General features: G+C 43.0%; 1 protein-coding gene across 7 annotated transcripts in view; it reads left to right on the top strand.

Annotated features, from left to right (window-relative positions):
- The window catches only part of NUBP1 (nucleotide binding protein 1), a 263,729-nt gene that overhangs the window by 40,079 nt on the left and 199,656 nt on the right, over nucleotides 1–23,994 (top strand). For all 7 annotated transcript variants that reach the window (XM_040356955.1, XM_040356953.1, XM_040356952.1 and 4 more), the window contains one exon: nucleotides 4,318–4,451. In XM_040356955.1, coding sequence (XP_040212889.1) covers nucleotides 4,318–4,451 — 134 coding nt within the window. The remainder of the gene's footprint in view (nucleotides 1–4,317; nucleotides 4,452–23,994) is intronic.

The raw sequence follows: 23,994 nt of genomic DNA, 5'->3' as shown, positions 1-23,994 counted from the left end.
GCGGAAATAAATTTAACTTCCCTGTCGGCAGTTCACTTAAAAGGGACTCAAAACTTACTAGCAGACCTACTGAGCAGGAGAAGAGTTGTAGAAGCAGAATGGAGCTTAAATCAAGAAGTGTTCAACTTGATCACAGAGAAGTGGGGTCTTCCTCAGGTGGACCTCTTTGCCAGTCAGCAGAATACCAAAGTCCAAGAATTCTTTTCCCTACACAGAGGGGATCAAGCTTGGAATGCACCGCATACTAGCTCATTATGAAATACTTGCCTCAGAACAGGGAGATGAGAACTTACCTGGTCCACGCCGAGCTAGATGTCATCTTGACTCGGCGTGTCTTCCGGGTATCGCCGCTCCAGCGATGTGATTGGCTGGAGCGACGATGTCACTCATGCCCATGCGCGCGGGAAACTTCAATTCGGCAAGGTCCGGTGGCTGCCAGTCCTTTAGCTGAGGATCCCCCTGCACATGCGCCGCTGCAATCAGCAGCGCATTGCGAGGGGAATATCTCCTAAACTGTAGAGGTTTAGGAGATATTCTCTATACCTACAGGTAAGCCTTATTATAGGCTTACTTGTAGGTAAAAGTTTAAAAAAAGGGTATACAACCACTTTAAGAAGCATTGGCATATTCTTACCAACGATCCAATCAGATTTGAAATACTGTTCTTCTCGATAAACCACAAGTCATTTACAAGGGAGCCTCTTCTCTTAGAGACAGTGACACCAAATGTCCTTCATCCTCCCTCTATCGAGGGGTTTCTTGGAGAATTTGACTGGTTTCTATCAGTGTAGGTGGTGTAGGGTGTGCTCCCTTAGTGGATGCACACACAGAAGAACTCAAAAATTTACATCATTTAGCACCTCGGTGGAATTCGAGATTAAGCCGTTGATTACGTGATTCCACTGAGGGGGTTGTTTACCTGCTCCAGTGCCCTTGTGGGCTACAATATGTGGGCAGGACTAAGCGCCCCCTTCTGGTTAGACTTAATGAGCACGTAAAGAATATCAAGAATGGCTTCCCTAAACACTCAGTCTCAAGACACTGTTTGGAAGCCCATAATTAGAATCCTGCAAAAAACAAATTTTTGGGGATCGATAAGTATACCTCACAAAAAAGAGGAGACTCCTTGGTGCATAGTATATCCAGGCTCGAGATGGCCTGGACATATAGGATCAAGAGCTATACCCCTTTGTGTGGAATGTTGATGTAGACCTGAATGTATTTATTGACAAATCCCTGTGTAGTTTAAGCCAGGGTTTGACAAGCTCGCGCGCAGAAGCGAACACATATGTGAGTAGCGCCCGCATATGTAAACGGTATGCACACCACACATGTGAGGTATCGCAGCGATCATTAGAGTGAGCGCAATAATTCTAGCCCTAGACCTCCTCTGTAACTCAAAACATGCAACCTGTAGAATTTTTTTAAACGTCACCTATGGAGATTTTAACCACTTAAGACCCGCACCTTTAGGCAGCTAAAGGATCTGGCCAGTTTTTGCAATTCGGCACTGCGACGCTTTAACTGACAATTGCGTGGTCGTGCGACGTGGCTCCCAAACAAAATTGGCATCCTTTTTTCTCCCACAAATTGAGCTTTCTTTTGGTGGTATTTGATCACCTCTGCGTTTTTTTTTTAATTTTTTGCGCTATAAGCAAAATAGAGCGACAATTTTGAAAAAAAATCAATCTTTTTTACTTTTTGCTGTAATAAATATCCCCCCAAAATATATAAAACATTTTTTTTTCTCAGTTTAGGCCGATACGTATTCTTCTACCCATTTTTGGTAAAAAAAAATCGCAATAAGCGTTTTTCGATTGGTTTGTGCAAAATTTATAGCGTTTACAAAAAAGGGGATAGTTTTATTGCATTCTCTTTTTTTTTTTTTTTTTCCGTGACCTTTTTGGGACCAGCAAAAAATGCATTGTTTTCTGTGAAAATGACAATTGCAGTTTGGGAGTTAACCCCTTCAGCGCCCCCTTGTGGTTAAGTGTGACCTCATTTGTGTTTCTAACTGTAGGGGGGGGGGTGTGGCTGTAGGTGTGATGTCATTGATTGATCGTGTGTTCCCTTTTACAGGAAAACACAATCACGGCACCACAGTGAAGAACAAGGAAGCTGTGTTTTACACACAGCTCTCCCTGTTCTTCAGCTCCGGGGACAGATCGCGGGACTCCAGCGGCGATCGGGTCCGTGAGTCCCGCTATCACGGAGCTTCGGACCGAGTCACGTACACGCGCCAGCGATCCCACGGCTGGGCTTAAAGAGCCACGTACATGTGGCAACGTATATCGGCGTGAAGGGGTCCTTAAGTGGGCTAACTTTACTGTTTATAAAAAAAGGTGTATTTTCCCAAAAAAAGTGCGCTTGTAAGACCGCTGCGCAAATATGGTGTGACAAAGTATTGCAATGACCGCCATTTTATTCTCTAGGGCAGGGATCCTCAAACTACGGCCCTCCAGCTGTTGTAAAACTACACATCCCATGAGGCATTGTAACACCCTGACATTCAGACATGACTAGGCATGATGGGAATTTTAGTTCCTGAACAACTGGAGGGCCATAGTTTGAAGATCCATGCTCTAGGGTATTTAGAATAAAAAATATATATAATGTTTGGGAGTTCTAGTTAGAGGGAAGGAGATGGCAGTGAAAAACCACATTAGAACTGTTATACTTGTAATGCCAAGCGGCCACCACAAGATGGCGCAGGATCACAGAAGGTCGCAAAGCCGCGGCCTCAATTACTGCCGCGGCGGGGGCGCACTGAGACACAGGATCCTGTGTCTCTGTGCGCCCCCACCTCGGGCCCGCGTCGGCCGGTAATTGAGGCCGTGCCTTTGCAGCCTAAGCTTGCTTCTGTGAAGGCCGCAAAGCCGCGGCTTCAATTACTGGCGAGCGCTAGGTCACAATTTCTTGTCACAATTTCTTGTCACAATTGCGGCCGGGCGCCCGGATTTTGTCGAACCCTGGTTTAAGCCAATTTCCTGCTTAATCCATCTTGTATGTGAACTCAATGTGAATTATTGGTAGCAATACCTCCTATATATTTAATATTTTTATTTTTTTTATTTTGATCTTATGCCCTATTATTTTTATTACATTTTCTCGTTTATACAAGGATGTGTGGATGGTATATTTACCTTTTAACCATTGGTGGCATAGTTGAGCAAATATCCCTGTGTCATCTCTGGATGTCTTACCCATTCATAACCAGTAGTTGACCTAGTTACACATGTATTTCTGTGCCTCCTTGGCATGTTACATTCTTGTCTGACTACTGGAGGCACAGTTGAGTTAAAATATGTTTGGTCCTTTTGTGCCGTCAATTGGTGCAGTTTTCCTTTTTTTTTTTCTTTTTTTTGTTTTTTTTATGTACAGTCTCATATAGCTAACCCATATTATGTTCTCATCCTCCATTCAATGCTTTTTACCTACATGGTTACATTTTAGTACCGATTTATAGGTAGCTGTTTTAGCCCTGCCTAGAGGGGATTGGGTTCCGCTACTCGGGATTCAAATCGAGGCGTGGTTCTCTGTGGTACTATTTAATGTGATGAGTCAGTGCGTCGTCCGTTCTCTAAGACGTCATTCTGTGACGACACGTACGTCGGGAGGTTGACATACTGACGTCATTGCGGTGTATCTTGTGAGATCAAGCCGGCTGACAATACTTTTTTGGATGTTTTTATCTTTGATTACTGTAAGTGCAATTTTTATTATTAAATTCTCATTAGTCTGATTTTACACTATGGAGAGCACTTCTTCACTTTTTTGGGTACATGATCGATGCAAAACCTTGAATGTCCGGTGATTTGAGCTAACCTGGTCCACATTCTGCCCAACTCCTGTGAGCTGCTGCCGGATAGTGATCAACAGTACAGGCTTATCCAAGCTTGCCTTTCGGGAAGCGCGAAATTCATTTTGTGGAGGTGCATGTTTGCTGTGGTGTTCCTATCGAGAGTTTACTTTTTTCTTTTTCACATCCAATAATCTGTGGTGTTTCCCATGCATAAAGATCATTCTCTAAGATCCTCTGAGGACTGTTCTTTTTATTCATTATTTTTAGTGGTGTACTGATTGTAACTTTTTTTTTTTTTACCACGATCACTTGTTTTTTTTTTTTTGTTTTTTTATCTGCAATTTCTACATGTGTATATCTCACGTTTCAGCTGCTGCTATTTTTCTTTTTTGGTAATGGATTTAGCGTGGTATTCCATTTTTTAGTGGCACATAGCATTTTGTTTTGGCAGCAGAGACAAAGTGTATGCCTATTCACTAGTAGCCTCCTAATTGTTTTTTTTGTTGTCAATCCAGCTATAGGGCAGGTGAAAGAAAAGATGTCTACAGTGAAACACAAGATACTTGTACTTTCAGGAAAAGGAGGAGTTGGAAAGAGCACATTTAGTGCTCACTTGGCGCATGGGCTAGCTGAAGATGAGGGCAGACAGGTAAGTCCTTGTTTTACCTTTTTTCACCTAAATAACAGTTAAAAAGTTTAGCACAATTACATATATGCTAAATCATAAAAGTGTTTTCTCTAAAGCATTATTTTAGTAGCACAATTTTCTTCCATCAGGACACCCATTTGCTCCAATCAAAGGTGGAAATGGAAGTACAGATCTCATGTCAAGGGTTCCTACTTAACCATGTGGCCTATTCAAGGTCAAATAGTGTTTGCAGCTTCTTAACCACTTAAGGACCGCCTAATGCCGATATACGTCAGCAGAATGGCACCGCTGGGCACAATCACGTACCTGTACGTGATTGTATAAAGACCAGCGGTGGGTCATGGGCGCTCCCGCGACCGGTCCAAAGCTCCTCGGCCGCGGGACTCGCGGACCCGATCGCCGCTGGAGTCCCACGATCGGTCCCCGGAGCTGAAGAACGGGGAGAGCTGTGTGTAAACGCAGCTTCCCCGTTCTTCACTGTGGCGCTGTCATCGATTGTGCATCCCTATATTAGGGAACACACAAATCAATGATGCCAGACCTACAGCCACATCCCCCTTCAGTTGTAAACACACATGAGGTCACACTTAACCCCCTCAGCGCCCCCTTGTGGTTAACTCCCAAACTGCAAATGTCATTTTCACAGTAAACCATGCATTTTAAATGCATTTTTTGCTCTGAAAATGACAATGGTCCCAAAAATGTGTCAAAATTGTCAAGTGTCCGCCATAATGTCAGTCATGAAAAAAATCGCTGATTGCCGCCATTAGTAGTAAAAAAAAAAAAAAAATAACTTTATATAAATGCAATAAAACTATCCTCTATTTTGTAAACACTATAAATTTTGCGCAAGCCAATCGATAAACGCTTATTTTTTTTTTACCAAAAATAGGTAGAAGAATATGTATCGGCCTAAACTGGGGGATATTTATTATAGCAAAAAGTAAAAAAAAATTTTTTTTTTTTTCAAAATTGTCGCTCTATTTTTGTTTATAGCACAAAAAATAAAAACTGCAGAGGTGATCAAATACCACCAAAAGAAAGCTCTATTTGTGGGAAAAAAAAGGATGCCAATTTTGTTTGGGAGCCACGTCGCACGACAGCTCACTTGTCGGTTAAAGTGACGCAGTGCCGAATCGCAAAAAGGCCCTGGTCTTTTACCTGCATTACAGGATTTTTTTTTTTTTTTTTTAGCTAAATAGCTTCCTTTACCTTACTGCAGTCCTGGTTTCATGTCCTCATTGCTCGTTTTTGCTCTGATGTTGCTGTAAAACTGCTCTGTTCTGGACATTTCCTGGTTGTCTGGCTCCGTATGAAAAAAGTCATGGGAGAGTTTAGTTTCGTTTTCCTAGCCATGACTCTCTATGGCACTGTCCAGCACAGAGGCATAAAATAACATGCAAAGACTAAACTACTTTCAGTTTAGTTTTTGCATCTAAGAGGCACATTATATGATTGATTTTTATCAATTTTTAATCGTTTTTAAAAGGAATCAGTTAACTATTATGTCTCTGACTGTAAACAGTATTTTTTTTTTTTTTTAGTATTTCCTAATTTTTTCCCCTTGCTAGCACCTTGAGTGTTCAGTAAGTGCTACTTCCCCACATCTGTAACTTCCTGCAACTACCAAGATAAAAAAAGTAGTCATGTCAGGCCCACAATCATTACGCTCTGCCAAGGACAAGGAAAAAGATAAAAGCAGGCCAGTTAGTGCAGCAGCTAAATTAGAGAAATATGTGCATACAACAGATCATACCCCAGTCAAAGGGGGGTTACTAATCCAGACTAAAATAACAACTGATAGGAAAAGCCAAGGACCACCGGTAGGGCCTGGTAAAAGTGTTATTAATAAGAATATAACCACAGTTGATAAAGGGACTGAGATGGGTCTAGTACTAGTCCCCACGGGGGACTAGTACTAAAAGATGTATTTTCGGTGGTCAATGTATGCAAACAGACTTTGGGGGAGTTATGTGACCAGATGAAGGGTGTTAAAGAAGAGCTGGATCTTGTGCTACAAGAGCTTCAAAAAACAAATGAACGGATAACTGAGGCAGAGGGCAGAATATCTCAAATAGAAGATGACTTGTACCCAGTAAAACAAGAGGTTAAAACAATGAAAGAACAAATGAGCAAGTTTGAGGAAAAGCTGGATGAAATGGAAAAAAGGAACCATAGGGACAATGTGGGACTACTGGAAAAGTGTGAAGGGACTAATCCAATAGAGTTCTTGGAAAGCTGGTTTTTAAAGTTATTTGGAAGAGAATCTTTTTCACCACAGTTCTCAATAGAAAGAGCGCACAGAGTCCCTGCTAAACCTTCTCCATCAGGGGGACGCCCACGATCAATATTAATGAAATTTTTGAATTTCAAGGACAAAGTAATGTTACTAAGAAGAAGCAGAGAGATGGGGAACATTCTGTGGGAGGGATCGAAGGTTTCATTGTATCCGGATTTTTCACCTCTCCTGCAGAAGCGGAGGGCCAGCTTTATTGAAGTCAAGCGTAAAATGCAAAAGTTCAAATTAATATATGCTTTACTATATCCAGCGCGCCTGCGACAGTGGTAGCACCAGATGGGACTTTCTTTTTTGAATCTGCAGAGGATGCGATGACATGGTTGGAGGACAAAAAAGATCAGCTTGTACTAAAATGACTGAACACTTAGCTTAAAGCGGTTGTAAACCCGCATCAAATTTTTTATTTTTTTTTCTCCTGTAAGGCAAAAGTCATAATGAGCTAATATGCACTGCATATTGGCTCATTATGAAATACTTACCTCGGAACGAGGTGTGTAGCACTTACCTGGTCCACGCCGAGCGAGATTTCATCTTGCCTCGTCGTGTCTTCCGGGTTTCACGCTGTGATTGGCTGGAGCAGCATGCGCGCGGGAGATTTAAAACTCGGCAAGGTCCGGCGGCTGCCGGTCCTTTCGCCGTAGATCCCCCCCCCCCTGCGCATGCGCCGCATTGCGAGGGGAATATCTCCTTAACTGTGCAGGTTTAGGAGATATTCTCCTTACCTACAGGTAAGCCTTGTTATAGGCTTACCTGTAGGTAAAAGTCAAAGTGCGTTTACAACCACTTTAAAGAAATAGATATGGGGAATCTAAGGAATAACAAGCACTTTAAAAGGATTGGACAATGTGAGACACACATAGTTCAGGGGACACAGAATGAGAATGGAGTGTGTCACAATGAAATTTAGAGTGGGGGTAGTATGTGGGGGGGAGGGGGGGGGGAGAGTATGGATGAACTGGTCACAATAAAAGCCCAGATTACCTAGGGGGGTGTGGGGAGGGAAGAGGAGCTGGGAGGGAGAGTATTTAAAGGGGTACATGGGGGGGAAACAGAAGGGTTTGACTACACTGAGAGGAAAATATGCACATACACAAATGATACAAATATTGGTAAAAGGTAAATTAACACAGACAATAGACCTAACGGAGCATATATAGATGTCACATAAAATAATGATGGAGCACATAGATAAACAAAATAGTAAACAGGGAAAAGTTAATAGCACACTCAGGGAAAGAGACAGAAAATGGACATGTATGTATGGGTATAATGTGGATGTGTAGATATACATGTATAGATATGAATACGTGTATAGAGATAAAGGAGTATGAGTATACTAGGGGCACAAAGCGGTGTAAGAGGGAATTACCCTATTTTCTAAGGGCTATTAGTTGCGTATATACACCATGGTTCATAGATCGTTTAATGATATAAATTAATGCAGAATAGAATAATGCAGATAAGACCTGGGACGTCATGTACAATTAACCGTCTTTTTCTATGGGTAAGCAGGTAGACACAATTTTATCCTGGAATGTTAGGGGTTTGCACGATTCCAGAAAAAGGTCTGCTTTATTTTCTTATTTTTTGCAACAAAATCCCACAATTATATGCCTGCAGGAATCTCATCTCACTGTTGATACTACCCAATTGCTAAGTATGACTAAATACCCCGTGCAATATCATTCGGTTTATACTAGATATTCTAGGGGGGGTTAGCATATTGTTCTCAAGAAATACGGCATTTATTAAACAAGATGCGTTAGTAGATCCCGAGGGCAGGTTTATTTTTTTAATGGGGAAATGGGAATCTTGTTTATGTGTTATTGCTAATATATATGTACCGCCACCTTTTACGTTGACAGTACTGCAATGTCTGGCCAGGTTTCTGGCCAAAGATCTGCAGCTACCTGTATATGTAAATAGGGGGTAAATAGAGGCGCTTGCCATTTAAAATAAATACTAAATGCCAAATAACGCACAGCAACGTAAGAATAGTATTGATTGAATCCAATGTATATGTTTCACTCCTTGTTCCAATACCTTCAAAGCATCTAATTGGAGATGAATGAGGTGGAAATAGTGAAAATTATTAATACGAAAATAAGGACTAAAAATAATAATTGATAGTCAACACAGTAGTAATAATCCAACGGTATCATAAACAGTGATGACGTGAGCAATAAATCCGTGAAAGAAATCCAAAAGAACACACAGTGTAAAATCTGGGTGATAAATAATGTTAAAAGTAACATCAATGATTGTGAATAAATATTGTTCAGATAAAAATATAATATGATGAAAAAAATATATAAATTGAAAAATGTGATGATAAATATTAGAGTGTTCCAAGTCAAACTCTACTTGTGGTAAAAAAGTTCCAAAAAGAAAAGTGCAAAAAGACTTATAATAAAGTGCCAATCCAATCCAAACTCTTCCAAAAGAGTGTAAATAGTGTTTTATAATAAATTAAATAAGTGCTGCAGTCCACCGCACGAAATTCCAGTGTAGTTTAGTGCAGATTCGTGAAGATAATTCCAACCTCTCACCTCCAAAACAGGTTAAACCAGCCTGTTAGATGAAATAAAGGATTCCAGCAGTGTACACTCTAAGGGTCCCTCCAAACCGTCCACCAAGGGTAAAGCTCCAGACCACTCACATGAAAGTAAATGCAAGCTCCATAGTGTAATAAGTTCAACACAATTTTAATAATGGTAAAAACAAATATTACACTCACATTTACCAAGGAGTAAAAAGGTTTTTACTCCTTGGTAAATGTGAGTGTAATATTTGTTTTTACTATTATTAAAATTGTGTTGAACTTATTACACTATGGAGCTTGCATTTACTTTCATGTGAGTGGTCTGGAGCTTTACCCTTGGTGGACGGTTTGGAGGGACCCTTAGAGTGTACACTGCTGGAATCCTTTATTTCATCTAACAGGCTGGTTTAACCTGTTTTGAGGTGAGAGGTTGGAATTATCTTCACGAATCTGCACTAAACTACACTGGAATTTCGTGCGGTGGACTGCAGCACTTATTTAATTTATTATAAAACACTATTTACACTCTTTTGGAAGAGTTTGGATTGGATTGGCACTTAATTATAAGTCTTTTTGCACTTTTCTTTTTGGAACTTTTTTACCACAAGTAGAGTTTGACTTGGAACACTCTAATATTTATCATCACATTTTTCAATTTATATATTTTTTTCATCATATTATATTTTTATCTGAACAATATTTATTCACAATCATTGATGTTACTTTTAACATTATTTATCACCCAGATTTTACACTGTGTGTTCTTTTGGATTTCTTTCACGGATTTATTGCTCACGTCATCACTGTTTATGATACCGTTGGATTATTACTACTGTGTTGACTATCAATTATTATTTTTAGTCCTTATTTTCGTATTATTAATTTTCACTATTTCCACCTCATTCATCTCCAATTAGATGCTTTGAAGGTATTGGAACAAGGAGTGAAACATATACATTGGATTCAATCAATACTATTCTTACGTTGCTGTGCGTTATTTGGCATTTAGTATTTATTTTAATTGGCAAGCGCCTCTATTTACCCCCTATTTACATTGTCTTTTGGTGCGTGAGCACTATTTTAGTAGGGGCTGCTGCTTTTATTAATTTTAGCTTAACTTTTAATATTCACAGTCAGGCTGGTTTTGCGCATTGGTTCCCTCCTTACACAGCTACCTGTATATGTCCTTGGAGACCTTAATAGTGCAATGGATACCTCTCTGGATATATATAAAAAGTTCTCTCCACAGGGCCCTAGGGAGCATACCTCACTTGCTAGATTTTTAACCGAGCTGGGAGTGGTAGATCTGTGGAGATGTAAATACCCCCTTCACGCCCAGTTTTCTTATCATTCCCTGACTCATTCCACGCTGTCACGTATAGATTTTGCCCTGGGTAATGACTTAACGCTTTCTTTCGACCCATCGGTAACGTACTTGGCCAGGGGCTTGTCTGACCACTCCCCGGTGCAGCTTTCTCTGGATCTGCATAAAACATGTCTCCCTATGCATTGGAAATTGAACCCTTTTTGGTTTCGGTTATTTACCGATTTGGGGAGCCTGCGGACACAGATTCAACATTTTTTGGATGATAATAAATTATCAGCTGCACCTGGTGTGGTATGGGACACGCTAAAAGCCTTTATTAGGGGGATGTGTATAAAAGAAATCAGTCTTATTAAAACAAGGAATAGGCAGTGGGCTTATGAGGCTGAAAGGGTGGTGTAAAAAGCAGAGGAGTTGTATTTGCAGGACCCCACGCCCGAATATGAAGGGAAGTGGAAGGACGCACAAAAGCTTTATCGTACTATCCATCTACAACCAGCTGATAACAAGAGATTCTTCGCCTCCCAAACATATTTTGAGGAGGGGGGAAAACAACGGCCATATTTTAGCTATGATAGCTAGGTCCCAGCAGCCATCCCAATTGGTACACAGTATTAGGACATCAATCTAACTGACGGTTACGGACACGCCCTCTATACTGAAGGAGATTTACTCCTTCTATCAAGACTTATACTCCTCTAAGGTGATATATCCAATGGATGACTTGGTACATTTTTTGGACTCCATTACATTCCCCTGCCTTGAGGAGGCGGATAGGGAGCGCCTTAACGCACCTTTCTCCCTTAAAGAATTCTAGAATGCGCTGGCCACCTTTCCAAACTCAAAAGCCCCGGCAAATTATGGACTGCCAATCGAATTGTATAAAAAGTTTTGTGGAGTGCTCCTACCGGAGCTACTCCATACGCTTAAAGACGCATTTGACTTGGACTCCCTACCTAGATCTATGTATGAAGCTGTAGTGGTAGTAATATTGAAACCAGGGAAGGACCATGAAAAAAACGATTCATACAGGCCTATTTCATTGTTAAATACGGACTTGAAACTCCTTACGAAAGTAATTGCATGGTAAGAGTATCCATCTTCTATATTTACCAGTTGGATGTTTTTGCGGATCCTGTGAAAGTGACCTCTGGATGGGGCTTCTATTACCTGCCTGAATATTGAAGTGTATCTGATTCCTGTGCTTGAGAAGACTCTCCTCACACGTTTTTGCAATTGAGTTTGCCTCAACGTCGGTCTTCCTATTTTTGCATTGGGACGTTCTAGAACAATAGTTTTTGTTTGCTGTTTTTTTTTTTTTTTTTTTACTCTTTTTTTCTATGTATATTGCTTTTGTGACATTCATTGATACTGTTTTTACTCTTAGTTTGGTCACATCCCTTCCAGGTATTTGACACATTCACCTGTGATATCCATTCTCACTTGATTGTGAGCACCCTGGTGGTATCCTGTGGTACCACATCTATTTCTATCATAATTTGTGTTTGTTTAATACTTTGTCTATTTACACCAGTTTATTTTAGTATACTCATCTATTTTCTCCTTATTGGGAGCATCTGACTTGATTTCAAACACTGCATATTTAGTTTCATACCAGATATTACTTAGCGCTGCACTTTTTTCTTTTACTTCCCTATATACACTGCCCCAAGCCTCTCCTGCCCCCAGGAAGGCCACCCACAAAACCAGGGGTGTTCCTGAAGCGATACAGGAAAATCTGGCCAGGGATCAGGCCCGCCAGACCCGACATATGGGTGCTGTTGCCCGGGACGTGCAGCGTGTCGCAGACAGCCTGGCATCCGCAGCACAGATTCCCGACAGTCTGCAGGATATCAGTGGGAACTGTGCTGCCATAGTGACCTGCGTTGGTGAGCTGCAGGCCACGACATCACGCTTCGGGACAGAGGTGAAGAGCCTGACAGTGAGTGTAAAGGCCAATAGTGCTGCCATTGCGGCGGAGGGGAGGCATAGGAGGCGCCACCAGCAGCAAACCACCAGCTGCGGATGCAGTCTGAGACCAACGCGGTGCTCACCTGCATTGCCCTGGCGTTGGAGGGCAGGCAGCCAGCACCTGGCAGACCTGAGGATGAACCTGCTCCTGAGGCCCCACCCCCCACCTGAGGCTCCCCCCAGGCAACTGAGGAGCCGGGCCACCAGGCGTAGCCCACGCCAGGGCAATGGATTACCTTTTTTGTTACTTTATGCTCTGGTGAAGAGCCTTTTATTTTATTTATGACTGCACACGGTCAGTAGTGCAGGATACAGTGTGACTGGTGTGTGAATGTGGGGGTGACACTCCTGCCAGCAAAGGGGTGTCACCCTTGGTCGTCGGGGAGAAATTATCCCCACGACTGTGTGAATGTGGTATGAATGAACAGCGACACCATTGGGGCCTTGGCGTGGCGTTGCTGCTCCCAAGTCCTGCATGGTGGACTTGGGCTAATCCAATGTGAAGTGTATGTGGTGTGTGTGAGCTAGGGACCACAGTGGTGTGCATGCGTGCATTCTCCGTGTGCCATGATGAATGTGTGTGTTTAACGTGCAAAGATGCCTACCACCAGGCATCTCCTGACTGCTCTTCCCTCAGCAGACGGGGTAGCCTCGTGCAGGGGGGGACTGTGTGGTTCGGGGGTCAGGTCATCACATATGTCAATCTCCACGCCCTTTCTCATGGCGTAGTTGTGCAGCACGCAACATGCACCGATGATCTGGCACACAAAGTTTGGGGAATACAACAGGGCCCCCCGGACGTATCCAGGCATCGGAAACGGGACTTCAGGAGGCCAAATGTGCGTTCCACCACTGCACGGGTACGTATGTGTGCAGCATTGTATTTTCTCTCTCCTCTGGTTTCGGGATTCTGGAATGGAGTTATGAGATGGGGCCCAAGTGCATATGCCGAGTCACCTGGAAGGGAAAAGACAGGGGGATGTTGGTTGTGCATGTGCCCCTCGTGATGTCTGCATCATGGGGTCGGACAGTCATGCCGGACTCCCATGTCACTCACCAACCAGCCGGCTGTTCCCGTACACGTTCTGTTCTAATTCTGTTGGGATGTTGCTTTGACGGAATATGTAGCTGTCGTGGCTGGCCCCTGGGTGTTTGGGACGGACGTGCCATATGAGGCATTGGGCATCGGCTATCACCTGTACGTTGATGGAATGCCACTGCTTACGATTGCGGTACATGTGCTCTGTGGCACGGGGGGGCCGTAGTGCCACGTGTGCAATCAATGGCCCCCACGGTGCGTGGGAATCCTGCAATTCTGTAGAAATCCTGCATTGCCTTCTGCTGCAGATGCTCATGGGTGGGTTTGATGAAGTGGTAGGACATGCGTCTGAGGATTGCGGGGACAAACTGGTGCACACATCTGCTCATGGTGGATTGTGACATCCCAGCCACGACTCCATTTGTACGCTGAAAAGATCGACTTGCAAGGAAATGCAGTGTTGCCAGTACCTTGACCAGTGGCTGCACTGCTCGTGAGCGTTGTGTCTGGCTGGTGATGTCATCATGCAGGGTTGTGGCTAATTCCAGGATGGCAGCAGGGCTGAATCTGAAGATGCGATACACCTCCGAATCACCCATGCCAAAGACGTTCATGTGCATGTGGTATATCCTCTCCCGTACCCTCCTACGTGGCGGTGGAGACATTAGTAGTGCTAGGACCACGGCTGCCCCTGGCATGTTGGCATACAGATGTGTTGTCCTGCAAGTGTGGTTGCTCAACTCGTCCGTAACGGGGCTGCTGCAGCTACTCTCCAGCTGACCTGTGAAAGTCTGCAGAGTTACACCTGCTTTATGAGGGGTAACTATAGGCCGGATGTACAACTTGCGCGCACCGTATCTCCCTCATTTACATATTTGAATAGAAAATCAATGGGTGCGCCAGATGCGTCGGCGTAAATATGCGTCCACGATACGCCGGCATAGGAAAAATACGCCGGTCAGAAGAATCCTATTTTCAAGCGTATCTAGTTCTGTGGGTACTGCGCAAAGATACGACGGCGCACATTTAGACTTACGTGGCGTATCAAGATACGTCGGCGTAAGTCCTACGTGAATCTGGCCCTTAGATGGGAAATTGAAGGAAAAAATATGTGAACTAACCATGCACTAGCTTAAAGTGACCTATTTAGAAAATAAACAAACCTTTTACAACCCCTTTAACCACTTAACCCCCGGACCATATTGCTGGTCAAAGACCAGAGTACTTTTTGCGATTCGGCACTGCGTCGCTTTAACTGACAATTGCGCGGTCGTGCGACGTGGCTCCCAAACAAAATTGGCGTCCTTATTTTCCCACAAATGGAGCTTTCTTTTGGTGGTATTTGATCACCTCCTGCGGTTTTTAGTTTTTGCGCTATAAACAAAAATAGAGCAACAATTTTGAAAAAAATGAATTTTTTTACTTTTTGCTGTAAAAAATATCCCCCAGAAATATATAAAAAAAACATTTTTTTTCCTCAGTTTAGGCCGAGACGTATTCTTCTACATATTTTTCGTTAAAAATCACAATAAGCGTTTATTGATTGGTTTGCGCAAAAGTTATAGCGTTTACAAAATAAAGGGTATTTTTATGACATTTTTATTAATATATTTTTTTTACAAGTAATGGCGGCGATCAGGGTTTTTTTTTTTTCCGGTACTACGACATTATGGCGGACACTTTTGACAAATTTTTGGGACCATTGGCATTTTTATAGCGATCAGTGCTGTAAAAATGCATTGGATTACTATAAAAATGCCACTGGCAGTGAAGGGGTTAAGTATGTCCCTGGCTGTGTTCTTACTGTGGGGGGGGGGGGGTGGCCTCACTAGGGGAAACACTGATCTTCTGTTCATACATTGTATGAACAGAGGATCAGCATTTCCCCCCCTGACAGGACCGGGAGCTGTGTGTTTACACACACAGCTCCCGGTCCCCACTCTGTAACGAGTCATCGCGTGTGCCCGGCGGCGATCGCGCCCACTGGGCACGCGCACGGGAGTCGGGGGCGAGCGCACGCGCCCCTAGTAGCCTGCGAGAGAGCCGACGTAGTATGACGGGCTCTCGCGCAGGAGAGCCGACCTGCCGTCGTAGAATGACGGCGGCAGGTCGGCAAGCAGTTAAATGAAAAAGTTTAAACAATTGAAACTGATGCGACCTAAATAATAGTGTATCAAATATAGGAATGAGTGATATAAATTTAAAACATTTATTGAAAAAATATATAGTTGAGCCAAGAGTGCGGGATTAAATTTAAAAGATAATGTATATTAAATGAAAATGGAGGATTAAATTAATGGATTAATAAAAATATGATAAATATATATGATGAGGTTAGATTAAAAATGTAGTTAAACAATTCAGGTCTAAATCTGTTTTAGGCCTGATGGCTGAAGGATGTCCAACTGGAAGATCCAACGGGTTTCGTTATGAGATACTTTTATCTTTTTGTTTTCCCCTCTCCAATGCCCTTTAATTTTTATCGATGGTGTCAGACTCGGACCTTCTTATTTCTAAAATCATCCTATGACCACTAGGGGCATAGGATGCCTGAAGAATTATATCTTGGACTACCTGAGATGGGATTATTATGTATTTATTATCCACATTATATTCCAAGATCTGTAGGACTATTTTAAGTTGGTTGATTCTGAACTCAACGGGTTAATTGTAGATGTGACTCTTTCATACTGATACTGCTGGTTGTTAATATCCTCACCCCCAGCTATCTCTTTATTCTTTGTGCTAATTGCCTCTATTGTGTGTGTGTGTGTGTGAAGATGTCCTGTGTTTACGCTTAAGAGATTGTGTATTGTACAGCAGATGAATGAAGAGTCGGGGTGTCTAGTCACCTGGTCTGGCTAAATGATTAGATAAATTAGCTCATGTTAATTATTGTTCTGGCCACCTCCTTTACTGTATAAAAGATTGTGTTTTTGATTCTATTAAAGACTCCATACTTGGCACACAGACAAGTCTCGTCTCGTTGTGTGTTGAAGGCAACTGAAAAATCTGATATCTATGTCCGGGCTGATAGGAAGCGGTATATGACGGAAGCACTCGGTCGGAGTGCGGGGACATTCCGTGACAGATGGCATAAAAGATCATGCATGCGGTGTCGCGATTGTGATAGTCTCTAAAGTGTCGTGAAACACTGTTTGTTGAACCCGAAAAAGGGTTAATACCGCCCGCAATGCACCTCTGCATTGTTTTAAATGGGAAGGAGCGGTATACACACCGCTCCTCTCACCGCTCCAAAGATGCTGCTTGCAGGAGATTTTTTTCTCTCCTGCCAGCGCATCGCCTCAGTGTGAAAGCCCTCAGGTATTTAGGCGTTATACCGCCTAAAACTCCTCAGTGTGAAAGGGTCCTAAATTATGTGTTCACGAATCCTCACATGCAGCTCTCTCGTGGTTCTTCCAACATATTGCATTTGGCAGGGACATTCTATAACATATGTTACATGAGTGCTTTTGTGATGAGTTCTTTAAAATATTTTGATCCATTGGATGAGGAGGTAAAATTCACTTTCTTTTTTCTTTTTTGCTTACTCTGCAGGGAAGACAGGTGCCACATTTAAAAAATCCTTTGAGGTGTTTAAAAATTCTAAGGTTTAATTGGTATTATTTTGTTCAGCACTTTGTCTGACTGCAAGATGGGCCAGTGTGTTTTTTTTTTTTGTTTTCCACAGCCTTATGCTGTATATTATATCCAGTAAGGAAGGCCATATCGATGTTTATTTTCTCTTTCTGCTTCTTTTGTGATACGTTTATGATAAGATTCCTATTATTTATTTTTTTTCTTTTTCAGCGCTACCATGTCTTTCTTCTTTTTTATCCTTTTGATACAAATTTACTTCTCGTCGTGTCTGCTTGGGTATTATAATCATGCAATTTCTGTATATTCTCATCAGCTGTCCTTTTGGTATATTACCTATCCACTGCCTGTGATGACAGCTATTGGTAGGAATATATCCGTTTCTATCAGTTTAAAAAAAAAAAAAAAAAACAAGTCCTGGTGTTAAAACCATTATTAATGTACAGTTGGAGATCCAAAAAGTCCACTGTTTGCTTATCTCAAGATCCAGAGAAAGTGATACCATGGGCATTATGATTGATCTCATCGAAGAAGTTTTGCTTCTGTGCCACTCCAGACTATATCACTATATTATCGATATACCTGCGGTATAATATAAGATTTTGCCTTTGTACACTATAAATCTGTTCTAGCTCCCAGTGATTCAAGATGTTCGCTACACTGGGGGCATACTTGGCCCCCATCGCTACGCCTTTTGTTTGAGTAAAAAATTCTACTTCGTGCCAGAAGTAATTATGGGGTTAAAAAAGTGGATTCCTTTTTGGTAAGGATACCCATGTTTTCCCCTTTCTTTATAGTTTTTACTTTCGTTTTTCGGTTCCCTTTTAATTTCTTATGTGTCTTGTGCACTCAGAAGGTTGTTCATTTCCAGTTTTGTGGCTTCACTGCCTGGTTCTCTACGGTGCATGCGCGAGTCACGCCATGCTCACTGGTCCCTGCTGTGTTCTGTGAGCTGTGCGTTTCCCAGAACACAACTGGGGAGGGGGGGGGAGTGACGCACTAGCCACAGGTCCCTGCAGAGTGGACTCTCTGGAAGTGGGTGCAAATACCCCTCCGCTTTAAGATGACCCTTCTCCCCCGTCTTTTATACTTATTTTGCTCTCTCCCAATCCTGATTAGAAAACCATTCCTCAATAAATTCCAGTCGAATATAGTTTGCTTTGTGTGGGGTAATAAAGGGTATAGATGCCCTTCAGAGATCCTTTTCCGCCTTTAAATCGCAGGGTGGCCTGGGTCTTCCAAACCTATGGGGTTACTATCTGGCAGTACAACTTGCAAATTTCAATTTTTTTCTCCAAGGGCCCAAAGCCTGATTGGCTCTCCATGGGAAGACAAGCTATCCCCTTGAATACCATTGATTACCTTTTTTGGTGTGACCCCAAAATTAGGCCAGCAATAATGTCCCCCACTCTTTCACTCCGTTGCCCTTTTGCTCCAAGCTTTACGAACAACACACCCTGACATCTCCCCGGAAGCCACTAGCACATTTGTTTCATAATCCTGCTTTCTCAATGGCGATGAACATTGAGGCCTTCCAATGGGAGGATAGATTGGGGCCTCTACAGAATTGGTCACTTCCTCTCTTCTGTGGGTCCGCTTACCTTGTCGCACTGCAGGAAGAAACTAGACATGCCCGATTCCCAAATCTCCCATTTCCTACATTGCATCTGGACCAACAAAACAGAACCCCCCCCAGAATAACCCCCTATGAACATTGGTGCTCAAACACAGCAGATCAGAGGGGAGGTATCTCATTGACCTATAAATCAAAAAATAGGGAAAAAGGGGGAGCACTCACATTGCCACATCCGTAAGTTTAGAAGACAAAACTCCTCAGGAGATAGTAATTGATGGCCGGACTTTAGAGGCAAGACGGGAATATCAAAAATATAAATTTTATATTACAAAAAATAGAAAATTAACAAAGCAGATCAAATAAAAAAACATATATGATATGGAAAATATCCTTTATGCATCGTCTACGCGTTTCCCCGTTGGTCTTCCTCAGGACGAGCAGAAGAAAGTAATAGTAGAAAAATACATTTCATTATCTTAGAAAATCCGGATCATATACATATGTCGAGCAGATCATAAAAGAAAGTTCCAAATATAGTAGGAAAAGGCCAGAATTATCTCCAAAAACTAGAGTATTGGTTGTGGGGGTGCATCGTAGGTACAATAAACAAGTTCTAGTGGTTCAAAAATGAACAGATACCGGGACAGTCCAAAGAGGGAGTGGCAGATGCGTAAGCATCCAATGTAATGCAACCACGTGCATCAGGTCTGGATCCAAATATTTATGTACCGAGAGCCCTCAAGGGTAAGGCAGCCAGAGCAATATACTAAGCGGTATGACGCCGTGTGTCCCGGGGGATAGCCTATGCTATACTGGCGAAAAAATTGGACAAGCCAACCTATGCTCGGGCCTGGGAGGAGGACACGAGCAGCACGTGGACCACCGCGGACTGGTTCCGCTCATCAAATTGAGCTCACAAAGGTATTCTGAATATATCCCTCATCGAAGCAAGTGTAAACGTTTTGACTAGGTGGTTCTATGTCCCTGATGCTTTAGGGGATGTGAACTGGAGGGCACTATGCTACACATATGGTGGTCATGTCCTCGCATTAGATCCTTCTGGCAGAAAGTTTTCCGCACCATTAGCTCCTTGATGAAGGAAACGGTATCCCCTAACCCCAGCATAGCACTACTAAATCGCTATCCTCACTAAACACTCTCAGGCGCTGTCCTTTTTTATTTTATTAGGAGTCAAAATGACATTAGCCAAGGCCTGGAAGAAATCCACTGTCTCCTTCCAAGTGTTCAAGAGGAAGGTCTCTTGAATAATGGCCCAAGAACAAATGGTAGCAAAGCTTAATGATAAAATTGAGAGGTTTTATGCCATATGGGAACCTTGGGCCACGTCCTGCACTATTTATTTCCTTCCTTCCTGGATTAATGGATGGAACCACGAATGCTCCTATCCCTTTGTGAACATATCTCCTCACGTCTCTCCTCTCTCACGTCTCTCCTCTCTCACGTTTCTCTTCTTTCCTTTCAGGGACATCCTGATCCCTCTATTTTTTTTTTTTTTTTTTTTTTTTTTTTTTTTTTTTGCTACTTCATGTAACACACTGTTATGCACTTTTAGTAATGTTATGTACCAAATCTTTTTCTTACAATAAAAATATTTAAATAAAAAAAAATGCACCACTTGTTGCCCTAGTATCAGCCAGTGAGCGAAATCCAAGCCCTGTCTATGATGGAACCATACTGCCTAGAAATTATTTCTCTCGCCAGACCTGGCCTTTCTTCCGAAGGTCTCAACGTTCCACAGAACCCAAAATATCATCATCCCTTTGCTTCCAAAAACCATGGACAGCAAAAACAGACACTTAAAACAAACTTGATGTAAGGAACACACTCATAACATACCTCGAAAGAAGGATTGGCGAAGAATGACTTCTTTTTTTTATTTTTTTTGTCCTCCTATGCGGGAATTAACAAAGCGAAGCGGGCATCCAAGAATACCATCAGCAGATGGATAGCAATGGCCATACAGGCGACCTATGAGGCACACAATTTCACTCCTACAGGTGGGATCATAGCTCACACAACCAGAGCCTGGGCAACCTCTGTCGCAGAGAAAGCAGGGACGACTCCGGAGCAGATCTGCAGGGCAGCGACATGGTCGAGCTGCAGTACCTTCACAAGTCACTATCGTATAAACCCACGTGGGTAGGTACCGGAGCATGATGGGACTGTGAGGCCTATATAAGTCAGATGCAAGCCGCGCACCCGTCATTGCAACGAGAAGAGGCGTCGGGTCAACATCGGGAGAAGGCAGAAGAAGAGAAGTGAAGAAGATGACGTCACAGAAGAGTGGGCTGGCCGCCTGCTAGTATAGCGGCGGCCAGCCCTGAAGACACTGGACAGCGGGAGGAAGAACCGTGGTGCGCCGAGTCAACAGCGGAGAGCGGCGAAAATAGAAGACTCCTGGAGAGCGGAGAAGACCCCCGGAGAGCGGAGGAGACCCCCCGGACAGCGGAAGAGAACCAGACGACGGTGAAGAACCCCCCCCTGCTTAAAGAGCGAAAGAAGACAGGGGGGGCCTCCGAAGCAGACTAATAAATTATTTTAAAAACCCTGTGTTGTGTGTTTTATTTACTTTAACACTTTTGCCTCCAGGTGAATGGGTAGGGGTACCATGTACCCCATATCCATTCACTTAGGGTGGGGGGGCGGTATCTGGGGGCCCCCTTGTTTGAGGGGGCTCCCAGATTCCGATAAGCCCCCCACCCGCAGACCCCGACCACCAACGGCCAGGGTTGTCGGGAAGAGGCCCTGTCCTTATCAACATGGGGACAGGGTGCTCTGGGGTGGGGGGGGGGCCGCAGTGCACCCCCCTGCCCCAGAGCACCCGACCCCCCCCCATGTTGAGGGCATGCAGCCTGGTACGGCTCAGGGGGGGGGGCGCTCGCTCGTCCCCACTCCCTTCCTGGCCGGCCGGGTAGCGTGCTTTGGATACGGGTCTGGTATGGATTGTAGGGGGACCCCCTACGTCGGTTTTTCGGTGTAGGGGGGTCTCCTTACAACCCATACCAGACCTAGGGGCCTGGTATGCTCCTGGGGGGGAACCCATGCCGTTTTTTTTATTTAAAAATTGGCGTGGAGTTCTCCCTCTCAGGAATGCATACCAAATGCCGACGCTAGAATTGGTGGGAATCCAAGTCGGAGACAAAGCCGTCATAGAAGCGACGGGAGATCCATCGCGGCTGGCCATCTCGGCGCTGGCTCCCGCGATGGGGCTCGTAGGTGGTCAATCTCGCCGAGAAAGGGAGCGAGATTGACACAATATCGCGGTTACCCACTGTAAATGCATGAAAATAAATTATCAATAATTATAGTGACACAACACTGATAGGATACCCTATCGGTACAAAATTTCCAATGAGTCCCAAAACCCGTGAGCAAATGAATGTTCTGATACTTTCAGAAAAACATCGGATGATGTTTAGCCAAAGTACTTGAAGATGTAAAGTCTTACCATAGGTGAATTGGTGACATCAAACCAGAGCAGACCAAAGAAAAGTGACGTGATAGGAAAGATATCCTCCACCTTCTAAATGACTGCCTCTTACCGAAGATGATCCCAACTAGAAATCTGGTGTATGGCCTATAACCACTTGTGCGACATGAAATCCCTTCTCTGGCAAAGTATCAATCCTCAGCCACTCACAAACGGTCACATATAATCACAGCCAGGCGAGGAAAGGTACAAGGCCAACATGGTGTAATCCAGTAACTTTTATTAAAAAATAAAGTGTTCTTGCATAGCAAGAGCACTTATTGTTATCTCATTCACATATATATATATATATATATATATATATATATATATATATATATATATATATATATATATATATATATATATATATATATATATATATATTCTTTATAGCCAACTTTACCACCCTAACTCCTCCCAGTTTTTACACTACATAGACAAGTAAGTCTATAGTTTTTGTGGCAAAATTGGTCCCATAGGAATGAATGGCGAAACTAGTGTGAGGTGAGATGACATTAACTGAAAAATCAGGACATGATTTCTAAACTGCCACCACTCCCTCATTTTCAAGCCGACCTACATAAAATGTTCAGCTATCCCTGCTTCCACTACACGTGTCCACAGCTAAGCCATAGTCCTGATCGTTTTCACAATATGACAATTTATTTACAACTCACGATATCCATTGAAATTAGTCTAGGCACCTAAAATTTGAAGGGCAATATTTAAACTGCCACACTGCCTTAAATTTTAATATGAGACATACTATGCATCAATGTAGGTCTGAGTCTTGTGATTCTCACAATATAAAGCTCTTCGCTGTATGATTTAAAGTTTTTAAAATACAACCGTTTTAAAATAACAAGTATTCAGGAGGGGCAAAAAACTCTGGTCTATGCTTAGAGCCTGCATAAACATTGGTTTCCTGGCAATGCTGAGGGGAATTATAGCTCCTCCCACACAGCTCTGAGGGGAATTATAGCCCCTCCCACACAACGCTGAGGGGAATTTGCTCCGTTTTTTGGGCTCTGCGTAACTTCTGCATACTAGCATACTCTGCATATAGCAACCAGTCCATAGCAACCGTGCTTGATGGGGGTAGTTTTTGATGGGGCAATGGATCGACACACTGTTGGATCACATTTACATCTCCAGGGGCACTGTCTCAGAGTCAGGAGTATTGGTGGAGGCAAGAACACGTCACACAATTTCCCCAGAAATTGTAGCTTTTCTAGTTAAAATTACACTTAGTGTGTTGAAAAAAAATTTGCGTGTGAAATTGTATAGCCAGCTAACACAGCCTGTTCACTCCGGGACTCTTGTTGTGTAGTCGTGACGTCGGCACGCCGCTTCTCCCTACGTCGTTTCGTCAAAAACTGACTTCGTCCAGGGGCACGACTGGTATAACCACCAGTCCAGCAACATACCAGTACGTATATGCCCAATGCATATATTGTATTGTGTTTTTTCTTTTTCATGCAGCCTGTGGGTTGAGAGACCCTAACAGATTCCTCCATTCACATTGATCGATGGTATTCCCACCATTACAATATCGCCCTACATCCACCCACTTCTAATGATGGGCATACATGCACAGTGTTTTTTTTTTTTTTTGTTTAGGCATATGATGAATTGGGTCAGTGGACCAATATTACCGCAACTCACTTTTTTAACAATACACATGAGGAGGGATAGACCCAGA

Source organism: Rana temporaria, chromosome 6 (genome assembly GCF_905171775.1).
Source record: "Rana temporaria chromosome 6, aRanTem1.1, whole genome shotgun sequence".
Lineage (NCBI taxonomy): Eukaryota > Metazoa > Chordata > Amphibia > Anura > Ranidae > Rana > Rana temporaria.
The sequence above is the reverse complement of the archived record's forward strand: the minus strand, read 5'-3'. Positions and strand labels throughout refer to the sequence as shown.